The 19,276-nt window shown below is 42.8% G+C and overlaps 1 protein-coding gene across 1 annotated transcript in view; it reads right to left on the bottom strand.

Annotated features, from left to right (window-relative positions):
• The window catches only part of MPZL1 (myelin protein zero like 1), a 62,677-nt gene that overhangs the window by 14,604 nt on the left and 28,797 nt on the right, over positions 1 to 19,276 (bottom strand). Inside the window, exons 2-4 of the mRNA XM_059935630.1 lie at positions 7,847 to 8,013; positions 2,235 to 2,448; positions 1,362 to 1,494 (exon numbers count right to left, since the gene is read on the bottom strand). Of these exons, the coding sequence (XP_059791613.1) occupies positions 1,362 to 1,494; positions 2,235 to 2,448; positions 7,847 to 8,013 (514 nt within the window). The remainder of the gene's footprint in view (positions 1 to 1,361; positions 1,495 to 2,234; positions 2,449 to 7,846; positions 8,014 to 19,276) is intronic.

Below are 19,276 nucleotides of genomic sequence, written 5' to 3'. Positions count from 1 at the left end.
CTAGTTAGTTGTCAACAAGGGAGATGGGCTGAATACATACACATGAATATTAACAGCAACGGCCAATGTGATTAGTTACCATGTGTCTAGTGGGAGTGGAAGAGGAGACCCAGCCCTGTTATAGGCCCAATGTGTCGTCTATGTCAGCTTTTCTTAAGAAGTGGAAGATAGGCAGGATCTGATCCCGGCACACCAAGGTAGAAAAGGCAGGGGAGGGGGAAAAAAAAACCAAAGTAAGAAGAATAGCAGCATTCACGACGCCATGCAGAATTCTAAGGCACACTTTTCTGTGCCTTTATTAACCCAAAAAGCGTGAACTACAGAGACTGGCATGTCACCACCCTGGATTAGTTTCATGTTGAAAACCAATGCTCCGGTTATATTTCATCATAAACCACTCACCATGCAAGGGGGCAGGTACAGTCAGCAGAATAGAAACATTCCAAGCAAATAATATCTGAATTTGAACACTTAAACTCCTTAAAACACAGCACTCCTAAAAAGTAGAGCAGCAGAGCCCAAAGCGAGAAGTCCCCACCATCCACCAGCCAGGGAGTCCAGGGCATGCAACCCTCTCAACCACAGTCCCTTCCGTGCACCTGGGACGCAGCTCGTGCTACATCAACTGAAACCCAGCCTCGCTCTCAGTCTTACCACACGAGTTCTACCAAGCTTATACAGGCTAGCTTTCCAGCTGGAGTGGCAAAAAGAGAGGGTCCTTCAATTAGACACACACCCTATGCTCAAAGGTGTTCTCTTTGAGAAGCCGCAAACAGAACGAAAGTCTACTTTTCTTTATTGCTGGTATATTTTGATGTTCAACTCTTATTAACTCAGCTTGGATAAGTCCAGCCATGCATTTGAGAATGGTCAAAGCAATAAACCTCCTTACCAAACTACAAACAGGAAAAGCCCTGCATCATCACATCAGGTGGGGGGTCATTTATCAGCATACTCCTATTATTATTATTATATTTACCTAACTGAAAAGAAGAACCTTATGAGATTATTACCTAGAGATCAAATTAAACTCATATTAGGTAAGTGATATCTGTGGCTTAATAATGCTAATTGCAGAGTGGATGATACTGAAACACAGAGCACAGACTACTGAGCAGTCCATTTCACCAAACCTAAGAAAGAAACTGAAACAGGGATTAGTGTCATAGCCCACGTTTAACAGCAGGCCACTGATTTCTGCTTGCCCGTGTCAGAACGTCTTCTAAGAAGATGGCTTGATTCCGACATGAAAGCTAACAGTAGCTAATTCTTCACAATTCTTTTCCCATAACACATACAGAAGTTTTCATAAACTCTGATTCCTTCCCTCCACCCTTCCCCCCAAAAGCAGAGCTCCTTACCCGGTGTAATCCCGTTTAGAGTTTTTCCTTCTATAGAGGACAGCCAGAATCATGGTGATGAGCAAAGTGAGACCTAGGACCACAGCAGTAACTATACCCACCACCACCCAAACTGGAAACGCGGGCACAATCTCTAGAGAGAAAGAACAAAATAGGTTTAAGGTACATTGCGACAGAGAGAAGAAATGGAATTGTATTAAGTTAATAAACAAGTGTCTTCCTTTAGCAATTACCATACACCATTTTATTATACAAATTATGAGATCCTAGTACCTAATTGATGACAGAGGAACATTAGCTGATAAAGAATGAGCTTTAGAACTAAAAACATTTCTATATACATAATCCCTCTCAATGCTCTAAAATCAAAGAAAAGCTGGGGATGTGAATTTACCTCAATCTATTCTCCAACAAAGCAGACTTTGTCTCGAAATGAGACAGCAGAACCTGCGTTTCCTGCTTATTCTCCAAAAAAGGTGAAGAAATAGCTATACTGTTTCTGCCAATGTTAAAGCTTTCTCCTGGAGAATATTAAAACAATATTAATCTCCTTCTTTCCCAATACTCACCCCATCCAACTATAATGAATCTGGTCTTACTTCTAATTAACAGTGAAAAATTCATACTCCTTTAATCTGATCAATATGCTCCAGACAGCAGGTATATAAATGGAGAAATCAGCCACTCCAGTTGGAATGAGTTCCCTGACCCCCAGGCATGTTCGGTAGAGCCACAGGTCGATGGAAACAGGCAGCATAACTGTATGGCAGAAATACCCCTTCCAAACACACCCTGAAATGTAACTCTTGTTCTCTAACTAAGCATGAGATAAAGGGGACTGTATCATTACTGCAAAAATACTCAAGGAAGTACCTTTCTCTACAACATAAAGCCTAATGTGTCCTGGCTGGACAACAATGTCAGGAGGATTTTTGACATCACAGATGTAGGTGCCATTGTGTATAAACTGCATATTTTCTATGTTGATTGATGCATCTTTCTTGTCGAGGTCTCCAGCCCAGCTGATTCTGTCCTTAAATGGTGGATAATTCCCGGCATACACTTGCCCTTGGGAGTAGTGGAAAAACTGCAATTAGAAAAAAAGAACACATGAGCTATTCTCAAAGGTAGAAGTTCTAAACTCTATTATAGGCATGCTGTGAAGGGTTCTTTTAAAAAAAGACTTCATCCGAGGAGCTCCAATCAAGATGGCGGAGTAGAAGGACATGAAAAAAAAGACTTCATCCAGAAAGAAATGCCACATCATATTACAAATCTCAAGCTATAGAACCTAAGCCAGACAGGGATTTAGAAATCATGGAGTTCAACCCTGTTTCAGTTGGAGAAATAAATGTGTACATTCTCTCTAAACCTCTCAATAGCCCAGTGGTATAGCAATTACCACCCATATTTTTATAATAAGGAAATGGAGACTCAAAGAAACCATTTGCCCAAGGTCACAATGACAATAGGTGGTGGATCCAGAGTCAAAGTCAGGACCACCTGACTCTTCAAAGCCAATTCTCTGATGGACACCACAACTAAGCCCAGTGAATCCAAAGGTTTCAGCCTTAACTCACAAAACTTACCATTAAGATACGCAAAGCATCAAGAAAAAGAAGCCTAGGGCTTCCCTGGTGGCACGGTGATTGGGAGTCTGCCTGCCAATGCAGGGGACGCGGGTTAGGGCCCTGGTCTGGGGGGATCCCGCGTGCCGCGGAGCAGCTGGGCCCGTGAGCCACAACTACTGAGCCTGCGCGTCTGGAGCCCGTGCTCCGCAACAAGAGAGGCCGCGATAGTGAGAGGCCCGCGCACCGCGATGAAGAGTGGCCCCCGCTCGCCACAACTAGAGAAAGCCCTCGCACAGAAACAAAGACCCAACACAGCCAAAAATAAATATAAAAATAAATTTAAAAAAAAAAAAGAAAAAGAAGAAAAAGAAGCCTAAATATCACAGATCAGTTAATCTGATGGGTTACCCAGTCTTACTTATTGGTTTCCTACAGAAAAGTCATGGATGTGTGAAAGGAACACAAACCAGACAACCGAAAATGTTCTCGTCCGCCTTTGCAGCTTCAGCCTTTAGCCCCTTTCTCTTTCCACTCTCACTCTCTCCCCAGACCTGCTTTCAGCAAAGGAACTCATTTCTCAAAGTAACTTTGTCAAACCCAGCCCCCTGGAAGTAAGGTCAGGCCTGGTGGGTGGGGATCTATCCTGATATGTGGCTTCAATCCAAGCAGCTCTGCTGGAGGCTGGACGTCTTTGTTCGGATTCACAGATGGGGCGATAGTGGGGTTGGGGAGGGTGGTGGAAATGAGCATTAGTCAACCACTGAGCTGCACTGGCAATCCAAACACAACATTTTCAGAACCTTTTGTGGAAGCTGAAAACCCCTGTGCAATCTCATCCATTCCTATGATTTAATGGCCATCTACAATTTTGTTAACTCGCAAACCTCTCTCACGCATAGTGCTTCCTGCAGCTCTAGACCTCTAATCCAAGTGCCTACTCACTCAGCTGCCTCCACCCTCCAAGTCTGCCACCTTCTCCTATAAACTCCATCTTCTACCTGTGTATCTCATCTTGACTGATGGCTACATGCCAGTCTCGCAAACCATAAATTTTGGAGTTACCGTTAACTCCTCTGTCTTCCTTCCCGTCAATTAATTTCCCAATCCTGGGACTTCCCTGGTGGTCCAGTGGTGAAGAATCCACCTTCCAATGCAGGGGATGCGGGTTCGATCCCTGGTCGGGGAACTAGCATCTCGCATGCCGTGGGGCAACTAAGCCTGCGCTCCACAACTACTGAGCTCATGCGCCTCAACCAGAGCCCGCATGTCGCAAACTACAGAGCCCACACGCCCTGGAGCCTGCACGCTACAACTAGAGAAGAGAAAACCTGCATGCCACAACTAGAGAGAAGCCTGCGCACCACAACGAAAGATCCCGCATACCTCGGCGAAAATCCTGCATGCCTCAACTAAGACCTGATGCAGCCAAAAATAAATTAAATAAATAAATAAATAATAAATAAATCTTTAAAGAAAAAAAAATCCCCAATCCTGTCAATTCCATCTCCTAAGTTTCTCTTTTCTATTTAATTCCCACTGATAATACCTGATTTTTATGTCCTCATCATCTTGGGCTATGACCTCTTAACTGGTCTCAAGCTCCTCTAATCCATCCTCCACAATGCCTAAATGATTATTGGGAAAAAAAAAATTAAAAACCATTTATCAAATATATACCCTGTGTTTAATATAACTAATGCTTGTTAGGAACTATGAAGGCTCTGAGATTTTACCCTCCCTGCAAGTCGGCCACAGGTTCACAGATGCTGGCAGAAGACACAAGACTCCTGGGAAGTCTTTGTTCTCATGAAGAAGACTTGGAGACAAAGCACCCTATTGCTTACAAACAGCCAGCAGCATGTTTTTATCTGTGGCCCCTGCCCCCCAAGGCCCATAGGGACGGCATGGAGGGGCCTGGGTGGATGTTGTGCGTGCAGAGGCTCGGTATCACAGATGAGGAGCCCCAAGCTTAGGAAACCCAACTCTTTTATAATGGCCCCAATGGGAGACATATTACTATCTTGGACAGTAAGCAAACCAGTCCTCTGCTCCAGAGGGAGACACCGTCTCTGCCTTCCAAAGCTAGTCACTGAACAAGACAGGCAGCCAGGGCCTCCGCTTGTAAGATGGGCAGAAATGTGAAATACCATGAAAAATAACGCTCTGACACTCATAACCACGCTGCAAGGTGAGAATCACCCGCCAGATATTTGGCAAGTGAGGAAAGAGGCCCAGAAAACCTTAGTGACTTACTCAAGGTCACTGTTCTCGGAGACAGAATTCAAAGCTTAAGCTATTTCCATTATTTAATGCCTCTCATGTCTGATCATATCTCGCCTGCCCCAAACCCTTCACCTCTCTTCTTTACCAGGAAATAAACCATAAACTCTTAGCTTAGCAAACAAGTCCTTCTGTCATCTGGTCTCTGCTTTCCTTCCTACCTCATCTACAAATATCCCCTGAAGCACTTCTGAAGCAGCAACATAGACCTACACTACACTCTTTCCCACCTTTGGGCCTCCGCAAACCTCTCCCTCATCAGACTGGGTGCCCTCTGAAGGCAGGGCACAAGCTGTATTTCTCTCTGTGCTCCTCCACACTTAGCACATCACAGGAACTGTATATGTTTGCTGAACTGCACTGATTAATAACGCTTTGGTCAAACCAGTAAGAAAGAGAGAAATGAAACAGTAAAAAAACTCACACACAAAAAGGGACTAGATCTCCTTATCGACCAACATTTATTAAGTAAAAGCCACAGTGCTAAAACCATGAGGGATGCCAAAGGTGTAAGATAGATCTCTACCCTCAAAATGCTTACATTCAAGATAAAGAAGAGAAAAACTGTCATAGCAAGGGACCTTCTCTCACAGGAGTGGCCCAGATAACATGGGCAGGGAGTTTTAAGAAGAGCTAAAAAGGTCAAAAGAGGTCTTATGGAGGGATCACAATGTGAAGATGGGATACAACTTAAATGGCAAGAGTTCAGAAGTGGAAAAACAAAGCATAAAGCACTTTTTACTAGACTGAAGGAGATCACATGAGAGAACAGAAGTGGGGCTAGAACAGACAAGCACTGTTTGCAATGGGAAACTATGAGGATTCTGACTAGGGCAGTGGTGAGGTGAAAGAACTGTTTTAAGACAAGGCACCTGGTAGACTGTAGGACTGGGTTGAAAGATGGATAATTTGAAGTGGAGGAATAACCAAGGGGGTTGCCGCACAAGTCCCGGCACACAGTTTTTATCACTTAATGGAGAGCGGAGAAGCAGGAAGGCTGACAAAAAGCTAGATGCCAGAAACGAAGTAGGAAGAGCCAGCAAACGTTCTTATTTCTCAGGGTGGGTGTGAGGAGTAGAAGGGAAGAGGTAGTGGATGGGGAAGGGAAGGACAAACGTCCCCCCCCAACAAAACTCAAGATTTAAAAAAAAAATCAGGTCCCTAGAAGAACATAAATACCCAAAAAGAACTAGCACAGAAGGGAAACAGAGGGGAGAAAAGACGAGCTCAGTTTTAGACATGTGGACCCTAATTCCATGGACCAGAAAAGCCATATCTGGTATGCTGGACTTGATTTTTCCTTCTCCTGAAAATCTATAAAAATGAAGAGCATCCTGCTCGTCTTATTAACTATGCCCTGACATTTGGGAGTTAAAGGATCCTGTATCAGTAACTGAACATTCTGGAATTAACTATAATCAGATTGGTGTGTAAGTATAAATTGATTAGCTAAAAACATTAATCAGAAATACAGCATGTTTGGACTTCCCTGGTGGTACAGTGGTTAAGAATCTGCCTGCCAGTGCAGGGGACACAGGTTCGAGCCCTGGTCCGGGAAGAGCCCACATGCCGCGGAGCAACTAAGCCCGTGCACCACAACTACTGGGCCTGTGCCCTAGAGTCCGTGACCCACAACTACTGAGCCCATGTGCCACAACTACTGAAGCCCGCGTGCCTAGAGCCCGTGCTCCGCAACAAGAGAAGCCACCTCAATGAGAAACCCGCGCACCGCAACTAGAGAAAGCCCGCGTGCAGCAACGAAGACCCAACGCAGCCAAAAATAAATAAATAAATAAATAAATAAATAAATAAATAAATAAATTTATTTAAAAAAAAGAAATACAGCATGTTCTTAATATTAAGGCTTGGGGTATGTAAACCTGCTTTGACCCACATGACAAGAATGTTTTGAGCATAAGTAAAACTGCTCTTTGAAGGAAAGAGCATCTGGGTGTCTTCCTGATGATGCTTTACTTTCTATAGATAAAACAATGTCCCTCACTTCTAGTCTGGCAAAAGATGTCAGTGGGAAATCTTCACAAATTTAAATAATTCTTTGGACTCTCCTGGGTAAATCTGTGTGTTTAATTTTGCATCTATAGGATACATGATCCACGTTGATGCCATATTTATGGGAAGCAACAGAATGCCTGACTCTGCTTCCCCATGACATTTGTATGGGTTCCTGCTCTCACTCACTCTGGGACTGTTTTACCCAGAACCATACCCAATTGGACCCAGTGAGGAAGTCATATAAATTTGTAATCTCTGACTTTACCTCACCTTTCCTTCCTATTCAGACACAACACCCAGGGGGCCTTCCTTTTTATAAATCCTGAGGGACACAGGTCCACTCAAACATTTGGAAATCAGGCATACATTCCAACCCAGTATATTGATAGATAGATAGAGATATCAATATCAGTATCAATACAGATAAGAAGCTGCATTTAAGAGATGCCGAACTTATTTTTTTGGAGAGTCTCAAGCAAGAGACGGGCCTTGAAGTCTCTAATAGATAACAAACTCACTCATTTTGCAAGTGTGCAATCAGAAGAATGGGTCATTAATCACACTAGAGCAGTAAAGAACCCCGTGAGGTACGACCAGCGGAGAGCAAACAAGCATTCCTACCGACACAGTGGTGTCAGTCCCCTCTGGCTGGAAGCTCCAGGAGACTGAGGTCAACGTGCCGGTTGTGTTAGTAGACTTGAACTTGCAGGTCAGCTTCCCTTGTGTCCCATTTGCCACGAAGATTTCTTTTGGTGTATACACCTCCAGGGCCGATACACCAGCAGTCACTGGAGAGAAAGGAACAAGGAAGCTTAAGAGTAGGATTTAGCATGAATACCACTGTGCATATTTATCAGAGGACAAAGAAAAGATACAAGAACATTACAAGATGTATACAGTAATCCATCACCACTGTGTACTATACATTTCTGGCAGAATATTATATAGCCAGGTACTTCCTACAAACTAAACCACTGAGAGTCTGGGATTTTTGTTTTCTAATAAGAAGACATTTTTACTGGTTCAGTTATACCTAATATTTATGTTCTCTTTTGAATTAATAGACTATTTTTCAGAGCAGTTTGAGGTTTGCAGAAAGTAGGGAGTTCCCATATATTCTCTCTCGCTTCCCCCAAGCCCCAGTTTCCCCTATTATTAACATCTTGCATTAGTGTAGCACTAACGTCGAGAATATTCTATATTTGGAATCATTCAGTAAATGTAGCCTTTTCAGATTGGCTTCTCTCACTTAGGAATATTAATTTAAGCTTCCTCCATGTCATTTTGTGGCATGAAAGCCCATTTCATTTTATTGCTGAATAATATCCTTTGTACGGATGTACTACAGTTTATCCATTCATCTACTGAAGGACATCTCACCATGCTTCTCTGATGGTCTGTTTTTAATGATGTGGAGGCCATATTTTTACTTCTTTAAATAGTTCTCACGTTCACCTGCTACATTTCAATTTGTATCAAGTTGATCTTTTCTCATCTTCCATATATAAAGCAATTAAAACTGTTTTAGGTAAGATATCACTTTATTTTAAAGCCATGTTTATTATTTAACTAACCGTTTTCCTATAAGGTATTTAAGGCAAAAAAAAAAAAAAAGAAGCATAACATATCTTGCTTTCATTAGTGAAATCTTACCTACCTCTGGATTTCAGTGTGCTAGACACATGTGTACTCAAGAAATAACTGACCACACTGGGTCACATATTCATTTACTCACTGAGTTTTTTTCAGATAGCCTAAGCCCAGGAAGTAGTAATTAAAATGTCTATCACTTGGCATATAAAAATAGCTCTTTTTCCAAGATCTATAATCAGAGGCAACCTGCAGGAATTATTAAGGATTCCCGCTAAAATAAAATAATCTTCATGCAAAAAGAGACCCTTTCATGGACTAAAGAAGGTTAGAAAGAAACTTATTTGGCCTAAAAGTGGAAGCAATTAGAGCTAATATAGAAGAGATTAAAAACACCCATTTTCAAAACAAGGTTTTTTTAAAGAAATAGTCAGGAGAGAATCCCTATCTGCAGTGTTCCAATTATTCTTAGAATGTAACAGACAAGCAGAATAAGGAGGGGTATTGTCACCCAGGACTGACGGTCATATTCAGAATTTTTTCTTCCTGAGGTCTTAACTATGACTCCAGGCCAAGGAGAACAAGAGTACTCCCCCATTCCTCCTAACCATCTTCCAAATGTTTATCCTCACGACACAATGGGCACTTTTGGCCATTCTTCTAAATAAACTGATAGCCACACTGCATCAAGCAGATTTTTTTCTGCTAAAGAGGGTGGATTATTATTATATGGAACAATGGATTATTATTCGTGGTCCAAACCTCAAAACAAGCCCTTCTTTTAAACAAGAAGCCAACAAAAGACAGTTCCTTGCTATTGTGGGTAGGCAGAAAAGCAGCCCCAGGGCACTTGAGTTCAAAATGAAGGACAAAGCATAAAACTGGACAATCTGACCAGTTTATTCCAGGAAGCAGCACTGGTTTGTAACCCTTATTTACTCTGTGTGATTTTGACTAGTTTTCTCCACTAGGATGAGCAATGCAAGGAAAGCCACAGTCTTTAAAGTCAACAAATAGTTTCTCAAGGATTTTCTCAAACCAGATCCCTGCCACAAGACCTGGCTGCAAGAACTGTTACCCTGAGATGTTATTTAATGATGCAACTAGGCCAAGTGCCCAAGTTTACAGTCATGGAATTTTGACCAAAAAGACCAACCAAATGCCTAAATGGGCTTTTAGACAAACTATTTAAGACAGACAATTTAATTATGCCAAAGCTGGTTAAGAAACAAGTGGCTTTTAAAAACAACAGCATACCATCACTCTTTGGCTAATTTGGACAGGCAGCTCTTAGAGCCAGGAAAATGAATTCCAACTCGAGCCAATCAGCCAGTTGCAGAAAAATAAAATAACTCCATACATAGCTAGTTAACTTCCTCTTGTCCCTGGCTCTTTCTCCCACTCTTGTCATAATTCTTGGAGCTTCCATTAGTCATAGGAAGAACCTTCCAAAACCCTGATCTCTTTGTTTATCTTGTCTTCTCCAACGATCTTATCCTCAGGCCGATCCCAGCTGCTAATTCCCATAATCATGCCCTAACCCAGGGCTTCTCAACCGTGGCACTATTGACAATCGGGCCAGGTTAGTCTTTGCTGTGGGGCTTGCCTGGGCGTTATAGGACGTTTAGCAGCATCCCTGACCTCTACTAGGTGTCCGTAGCAGCTTTTCTCATTCCAGCTGTGACAACCAAAAGTGTCCTTACACAATTGCAGATGTCCCCTCCTCGGGGGCAAATTGCTCCTGGTCGAGAACCGCTGCCCGAGACCCTATCATTAATACCTGCTCCCCCTCCACAATCTTAATTTTCAGGCTCTCTACCCTCTGACTGACCACTTCTGACTTTCCAGAACATTTCCTCCAATACCCTGATTTTATCAATCCTTCAGCCACATTAGAACCCAGAATCCATCAGTCCTCCAATCCTTTTACTGTCTCATCCCCAGCATGTCTCCACTGGTCCCGCTCGGATTACTTCCACGGTGCAGCACAAGACTCATCCCCTGGCTGCACCGTCAGCCCCCCTGCCTCTCTCTCCCGCCAGCGCATTCGCCCGGCCAGACCTCAACTCTGGTTAAGTGCACTTCTCTATCCATTCTGCATCTCTACCAGGGTGACTGACCATAGCTGGAGAAAAGCACACAATCCCGCTGACTGGTTTCACCTTAAATTCATGACCGCTAATTTCAAAGAGGACTCTTAACGGTGCCCAGCAATCCTCCCACATTTCCCTACTCCATCTAGGCTCCACTCTCCTAAATGACTATTTTAAACTTTCCTCTCTAACCTCAGCTGTGGGCCTCCCCCTGCTTCTCTCGCTCAGCTGACGACTGTGCTTCCTGTTTCCCTAAGAAAACAGAAGCAATCACAAGAGAACTTCTCTGTGTCCCCAACCACATCCTACCCTCACCTTCTGCATCTGTGCCCTGTCTTCCTATGTGGGCAATGTCTGCACTACTCTCCACTGTGCACTGGGTCTCATCTGCTCTCACGCACCTAGGGACACTGATCCAGCAAGTCTCCCTTTTTCTCCTGAAGATTTCATTCTCTACTGAGTTACTGCCATCAGCCATAGAATTATATGCATTTATATCCCAACTTTAGGGGGAAAAAATCTTGACCCTGCATTGCCCCACAGAGAAGATCCCTTTGCCCTCCTCTGACTTGTAAATCTTGAAAGAACTGTCTGTAGTCACTGTGTACAGTCTCCCTCCTCCCACTATCTCCTGAAGAAACCCAGTTCAGGCTTTCATCCCCAGTACTCCACTAAAACTGTTCTTGTTAAGGAATCCAACGACCTCCATGTGGCTAAACCAACAGTTAATTCTCAAATCTCATCTTTTTGATCTGCCTGCATTTGATACGATTGATCACTCCCTCCTTTTTTTTCCAGTTTGGCCTCTGAAACGTCAGCCCCTTTTGATTCTCTCCTCATCTCATTACCTGCTCCTTTTCTAGTCCCCCTGACCTCTACATGCTGGACAGTCCCAGATCATCCCTCTGACCTCTTATCCAGTCATTCTCTTGGTGACCTCATCTATATATCTATCTATTTTGGCTGCACCATGCGGCATGCAGGATCTTAGTTCCCCAACCAGGGATGGAACCTGCACCCCCTGCAGTGAGAAAGCAGAGTCCTAACCACTGGACCGCCAAGGAAGTTGGTAACCTCATCTAGTTTCAGGGCTTTAAATACCTCCTAAATGCCAATGACCCCTGTACACACACACACACACACACACACACACACACACACACATACACGTGCATATGTATTCAAATGTTTATCCAGCAATGTCACTTGGATCTAACTGGCATCTTAAATTTAACAATGTCAAGATTGAACCTCTGATTCCCACCTCCAAACCTGCCCTTCCATGGGCTTCTCCATTTCAGTAAAGGACAACTCCAGACTTCCAGTGGCTGAGGCCAAAGCTCTGGACAACTCTCTTTCTCACAACTTACCTCTAAGCCGTCACAAAACATGCGTCTCTATGAAAGACATATCTAGAAGTTGATCTCTCCATGCTCTTTCAGTGCTACCATCTTGGTTCAGGCCATCATCATCTTTCACTCAGGTGATTTCCATGACTTCCTAAGCTGGTTCTCTCTTCCACCTCATCCACTTAACTGCAGCCGATCCACGGAGAGGCCAGAGAGATCTTGGTAAAATGCAAGTCAGATCTTATCTCTCCTCTGCTCAAAACCCTCCAAGTTCCCCACATCAGCCAGGATCAGGTCTAGGTCCTCACAGTGACCCACAGAGCCTGACGTAAGCTAGCCCCCGGCCACCTCTCACACTTCATCTCCTACGCTTCCTCCCTAAACATGTTGAGCAGCCACGCTGTCACCTTGTTGCTCCTCTGCCTGTGATGAGAGCCCCCAGGACAGAGAGTGCTACGGACAAGGAGACAGGAAGTCATGATGACATGAGAGCTGAGAGAAGGGCATTCAACCAAGAGAACTGCTGGGAGTCAGGTGCTCTGCACAGCTGATCTCGGGGAGAAGTTTCAGCAGAGACCCGTACTTAAAACTGTATGTGGTTACCACGCACATCATAGAAGCCCAAAGTGCTTACAGCAGTTTCTGATCAACTGCCATGAGCATGAACGCCAGCAAAGTTTCTCCTATGTGGGGAAAGAGAAGGAAAGCATAGATCTCCCCCTCGGACTACATTCCATGCAGCCCAAGCCAGGGATGAATTCACTGGTTTCTTAAACAATTGGGAATGGTTTGCTTTGTCAGCCTCTTCTTTTTTTTTAAGTGACTAGGGGTATTATGGAAGTATATAGTAAAATTATTGTGAAATTCAGATGGCTTGTCTTCAGAGTCATAAAAGAGAGTTTTAAGGGGCTAGTTAAAATGGCTAAAGAACGCAAATATAAAGAGCACTGAGATGTAGAGAAACTATTGTTCTAATCCATGTCATCCCATGTCACTGTAGACTGGACTCCCAGTCTGAATAAGATATTACATAGGTTTTTTTTTTAAGCCTCAGATTTACCATTATGGTATAGTGGCAAAAATCCCTGTGAAAAGTACTAAAACTTTAGTTTAAAAACTCATTGATGGGGGGGAAAAAGTCTCCTGTTGAATCTTGGAAAAACCAATTGCCTCAGGAATAAAAACATAGAAATGAAATGAAATGAAATAAAAAGATTAAATGATATACACATGTTTTTACAACAGGCCAACTTTGGATTCTGAGTTACATATTAACTTACAGATAAACTTCAGAATGGTAACAGTAGCTGAGCTTACTTTCTTCCTGGGGAAGGAATCTTGCTAAGTTACACTACAGTTCAAAGGGCAAGAAAACATATAAACAAAAACAACTCTTCTTCTGATGTGCTCTGGGAAATAAATTTCTAAAATGCACCACTTTTGTTGCCCAAAAGTATCATTTAGCAGTGGAGTGATAATGACCCTCAAAGTAGGAGATCAATTCAAACGAAAAAAGCCTGCAAAATCATTTGGCAAGTAATCAAAAAGTTTGTGCAATCAACTCACTAAGGGTCATTTCTGCAGTAGTCAAATATGATACCCCAAACTTGATATTCTTCCATTTTGGATGGAAACCTGAACAGTTTAGGGGAAAAAGGGGGGGTAGGGTGCAAATACAGAATACAAACAACATCCATCACAAGCACAAAAAAAGCAAATTCAAGAATGGTTTGCCCAAAGGGCTATTTCCTGACATGATCTATTTCGATATTTTGAATTATTGAAGTAATACAATGTCAATCATGTCTTCCAATGTCAATCATGTCTCAAGTTAGTACATGTCAGGGTGACCTTTACGCCAGTAAATTCAAACTCTGATACCACAAAATCATTTAAAATACACTGGAGTGGCATTATTACGAATGAACAAACACTTTCATGGCCTAGTTTAAAATAAGTGTTTTCATTGTTATTGTTAAAGCAATTCCTTGCCGTGTTACTGCTGAGTCCATGTGTGATACACCCTGGTTTGTAAAAACCTTACCCTTTTAACAAACCCTGTTTAGGTTTTCCTTGAAATTGAAAGGCTTTTGTTTTGACTTTTTTTTTTTTAAAGTACTTTGATGTTACCAGTATATTCTCCTCTTTAAAAGAGTACAATCAAGCAATTTACTCAAACAGCTTTCCAGGCTATTTCTTGTTTGCTGTTGGTACACAGTGATAATCTGATATTGTAATATCTCCTAGCGCAAGCGTAAATATGACCTTTTAAAACATAGGAAAAGAGAGAGACAAAAGAGAACAATGAACACAAAATTCAGACTGGTGGTTCTGATTGGAACGGGGTGTCCATGGAGCAGGATGTGTGCAGCACACACTGTTGGTCGTGTTTGATTTCCTAGGCTGGGTAGTGAGGGCATGGGAGCTTGTTTTTTAATGTATACTCTGCAAAGTGTATCGACGTGTGTGCGCACACACACGCCCACTCTCTTTCTTTTGTATACATTTTATTTTTCATAATAAAAACTGATTTTTTTTAAAGAGAGAAAGGAAGACATCAGTAGGTGTTAAGAGATTTACTTCTTTAATTCCCCAATGCTCCAGTGAAAGCATCCAGCACGTGATTCCCTCCCAGCACAGCTGTGACTCCTATAAACAGGCTGAATAAACAGAAGCCAACGGACGATGCGTGTCGGTGGAAAAATTGCCGGGGGTCTAGGCGGAGGCCTCACGCCCCCCTCAGCACCAGGTCACTCTGCAGCAGAAGGGGGCTGCTTTCTGCCATGTATCAGGCCTATTCTGGACCTGCTTCAGTTGGGTGGCACAAAGTAAGGGGAGGCTAAAAAAATCTACTCTATTCAACGAGCCATAAATATTAATAAATTAAGCTTTTCATTTGTCAGGAACACACGCTCTTCCGTACGCTTTGTCTGAAGTTATGCTTCAGGCCACAGTTTAAAAATGACTTCCTCCCAGTGTCTGCCCCACATCCCTCACCCTGTGCCCCTTTACATCCTGCCTTTCCTGTCAAGGCACCCTTCACACTCTACGGGAGGGACCTGCTGCCCGGAACCAGGGGAGGGCCAGTGGCTGTGTCCACCTCGTTCACCAAACCACCCTCTTTACCTCGCAAATGCCTGCCCCTGTCAGTGTGCTCGACAAACATTTATCTGAAAGTTGGAAAAAAAATGAATGAATGAAAGAAGGACAGAAGAATAAAAGAGACCAACCACAAGTCAATTACGCTCAGCCATAAAAAATTATACTTGCTTCACAACCAATGGCTTCAGCATAATGCCCAACACAAAAGGAATTTCAGAGATTACTCAGGATCAAGTTTGAATGCTGACATCATCTTAGAGGAAGTTTAGATAGGTTTCCTCCAAGAGTCACCTTCCTATTTTGATGAGAAAATCCCAAAGGCAACTCATCTTTTGAAATGTTCAATTAAAATAAAGAAAAAAAGAGTTATGTACTTTTACTAACACACAGGATTACCAAATTCCTCTCAGAGCTGATTCCTTCTACTCAGATCGATGGCCAGCTGGCCACATCTTTATCCTTAACCTTTCTGTACCAGCAAAGATCTTTCTGTTTCTAAAATGAGAGATATTCAAAAGGTCCTGAATCAGGCTAGTCATTGAACTGATCACTTGACTCCTTAAAGCCCTGGTATTTCTTCTTTGCCCTCCTCTATGTATGTACTGTTCATCTTTCTTTTCTGCCACGGCTTTCCTTCTTTCAATCAACCATTATCCTTTCAAACCATGCTGGGACTTGGCTTCTGCCCTTAATGGACTGACAGTCTCGTGGAGACAAATGAACAAACATCTACAGTGCAGTGCCTGGCCCCTGGGATGCACCCGGGCTGGTGCAGAGACAGGGCACAGATTCCACTAAAGACCAAAGTCTCCAATCAAGCAGTCAACACAAACGCCACAGTTGTAGTCAACCTGAATTGTATCATCTGTGTCCAAATGTTTGCCCAAAACTGTCCAAACATTTCTCAGTTCTTAGCAAGGAGATGAAAAGAAGACACTTTTGGAAAGAAATGAGATCATTTTACTTCTGACAGATTATAGTGGACTAAAATGCTCAGCATAAAGGACACGTTGAGGGCTTCCCTGGTGGCGCAGTGGTTGAGAGTCTGCCTGCCAATGCAGGGAACACGGGTTTGAGCCCTGGTCTGGGAAGATCCCACATGCCGTGGAGCAACTAAGCCCGTGAACCACAACTACTGAGCCTGCGTGTCTGGAACCTGTGCTCCGAACGGGAGAGGCCGCGACAGTAAGAGGCCTGCGCACCGCGATGAAGAGTGGCCCCCGCTCTCCGCAACTAGAGAAAGCCCTCGCACAGAAACGAAGACCCAACACAGCCAAAAATAAATAAATAAATAAATTTAAAAGAGTTGCTACTACAAAAAACATTTTAAAAAAAAAGAACATGTTGAAAGCTCTGGGGGCGTACCCATGGATAACAGAATAACACTCTCATGTGCTTTATGCTTCCCAGGTGCTGAAATGGCATATCAAAATTTCTACTCAAGCAAAAGACCACTGTACTGTAAATCTGTATTTCCGAGCTCTCAAATTTATTTTATCAGAAGGCCTACAGTATGTTAGGAGATATTTGAACAAAAATGTAATCCAAACCAGAAAAGGCTAATACAAAATATTACAGGAACAGCAAAACAAAAGATGGTAAAGTATGTGCCTATGTTCGATGGCAAGAAGGGTACTTCTTGTCTCCAAAATAGGACAAAAGGTAAAGAAGCAATGGACAAACCATCATTTATTAAGTGCTTACCATGGGTTAAACATTATTAAACTATGGCACATTTTTTATTTTTCAGCTTCACTGTTGGGTATTACCTATTGGACAGAAGCTCAGAGAGGTTAAGGAACTTGCCCAAGTGACTTATTCAGCAGCTGTGGAGCCAGTAGTTGAATCTAGGACCCTCAGACTCCAAAGCCTAGCTCTTTTCACTATGCTGATTACCAACCTTTAAGAAAGTCCTTTATTCAAACAAAATCTTATGGGGAACCCAATATATAATGGAGATAAAGGTAGTTTTCATATACAAGTCAGGCAAGAAGTACTCAAGACTTACAATAATAAAGTCCAGAAGTAGAATACAGCACAATGGTTCTCAACCTTGGTTATATTTTGGAATCACCTAGAGAGCTTTGAAAATTAGTGATGGCTACTGAAACTACTCTGTATGGTACTGTGTACTGATGGGTATATGTCATTATACATTTGTCCAAACCCACAAAATGTACAATACCAAGAGCGTACAACACCAAGAATGTAAACGATGGACTTTGGGTGATTATGAGGTGTCAGTGTAGATTTACCTATTGTAATAAATGTACCACTCTGGTAGGGGATGTTGGTAATGAGGAAGGCTATGCATGTGTGGGGAGCAGAAGGAATATGGGTGTATGGCTATATGACCTCTCATTTTTTCTGTGAAAAATAAAGTCTATTTAAAAAAAATACTGGACTTCCCTGGTGGCGCAGTGGTTAAGAATCCACCTGCCAATGCAGGAGACATGGGTTCGATTCCTGGTCCAGGAAGATCCCACATGCCGTGGAACAACTAAGCCTATGCACCACAACTACCGAGCCTGTGCTCTAGAGCCCGTGGGCTGCAACTACTGAGCCCATGCGCCACAACTACTGAAGCCCACGTGCCTAGAGCCCATGCTCCGCAACAAGAGAAACCACCGCAATGAGAAGCCTGCGCACCACAAGACCCAACACAGCCAAAAATAAAAACAAATAAATAAATAAATTTATTAAAAAAAAATACTGATGTCTAGGTCCTGCCCTTATTCCTAGGGATTCTGATTTAATTAGTATGGGGTGTGGCCTAGGCATCAAGATTTTTAAAAGGCCCTCAGGTGATTCTACACTTGTAACCACTATCCAGCACACCAATGAGATGCTGGACTCTACTTATGATACTATAATAAAAAAGACCGTGCCTGAAGCAGATGAGCCAAACCTTGCCTGGCATTTGATTGAATGTAGATACAGGTATGTTGACTTGTAAAATATAAGTTAGTGCACACGTGTGGACCTGAATTTTTCAAAAGACTGGGGCGATGGTCTACTACCCTCTTCATCAAACGCACACTTACAAGTTTAAATGTATACATAGAAATTACAAAAACGTGCTTTATTCTGAAGAATGCATTGGCTGCCAGAGTTAACATGGTGGTGTTCTCCGAAGTCCCCAAATCATGTATATAACTTCATGTCTGGCACATTGTTCCTTATTATTTTAATGGTTAAAAATATACTTTAGAGGACTTCCCTGGTGGCTCAGTGGTTAAGAATCTGCCTGCCAATGCAGGGGACACGCGTTCGGAGCCCCGGTCTGGGAAGATCCCACATGCCGCAGAGCAACTAAGCCCGTGCGCCACAACTACTGAGCCTGTGCTCTGGAGCCCGCGAGCCACAACTACTGAGCCCACATGCCACAACTACTGAAGCCTGCGTGCTTAGAGCCCGTGCTCCGCAACAAGAGAAGCCACCGCAATGAGAAGCCTGCGTACCGCAACGAAGAGTAGCCCCCGCCCCTCTCAACTAGAGAAAGCTCGCGCGCAGCAACGAAAACCCAACACAGCCATAAACAAATAAAAATAAATAAATAAATTTATTTTAAAATATATATATATATACTTTGAAACAAACAAAATGTACATCAAACATTTGGAAATTCTAAAGCACTGTTCCTGAAATACCCTAGAAGTCTATTGAAGAGAGCTTGAAAACCACTTCTCTGCTTGGTTTTTGAGAAGTTCAGGTTTGCTGTAAGTGTGTAAAACCAGTGTCTGCTGCCATAGCAACCTGAAACTGGACAAACAGACTAACCACATTTTAACCACACAGGGGGAAGTGAATTAAATGAGGGAGGAAATACTTCAACCTTTTTAGGTCCATAGGTACTGTCAGAGCTGATCTTCTACCTGGTAATTCTTTGGACAGGTTCTTAATTAAATGCAAATTTC

Source organism: Balaenoptera ricei, chromosome 1 (assembly GCF_028023285.1).
Source record: "Balaenoptera ricei isolate mBalRic1 chromosome 1, mBalRic1.hap2, whole genome shotgun sequence".
Taxonomy (NCBI): Eukaryota; Metazoa; Chordata; class Mammalia; order Artiodactyla; family Balaenopteridae; genus Balaenoptera; species Balaenoptera ricei.
This window is presented reverse-complemented; position numbering and strand designations above follow the sequence as displayed.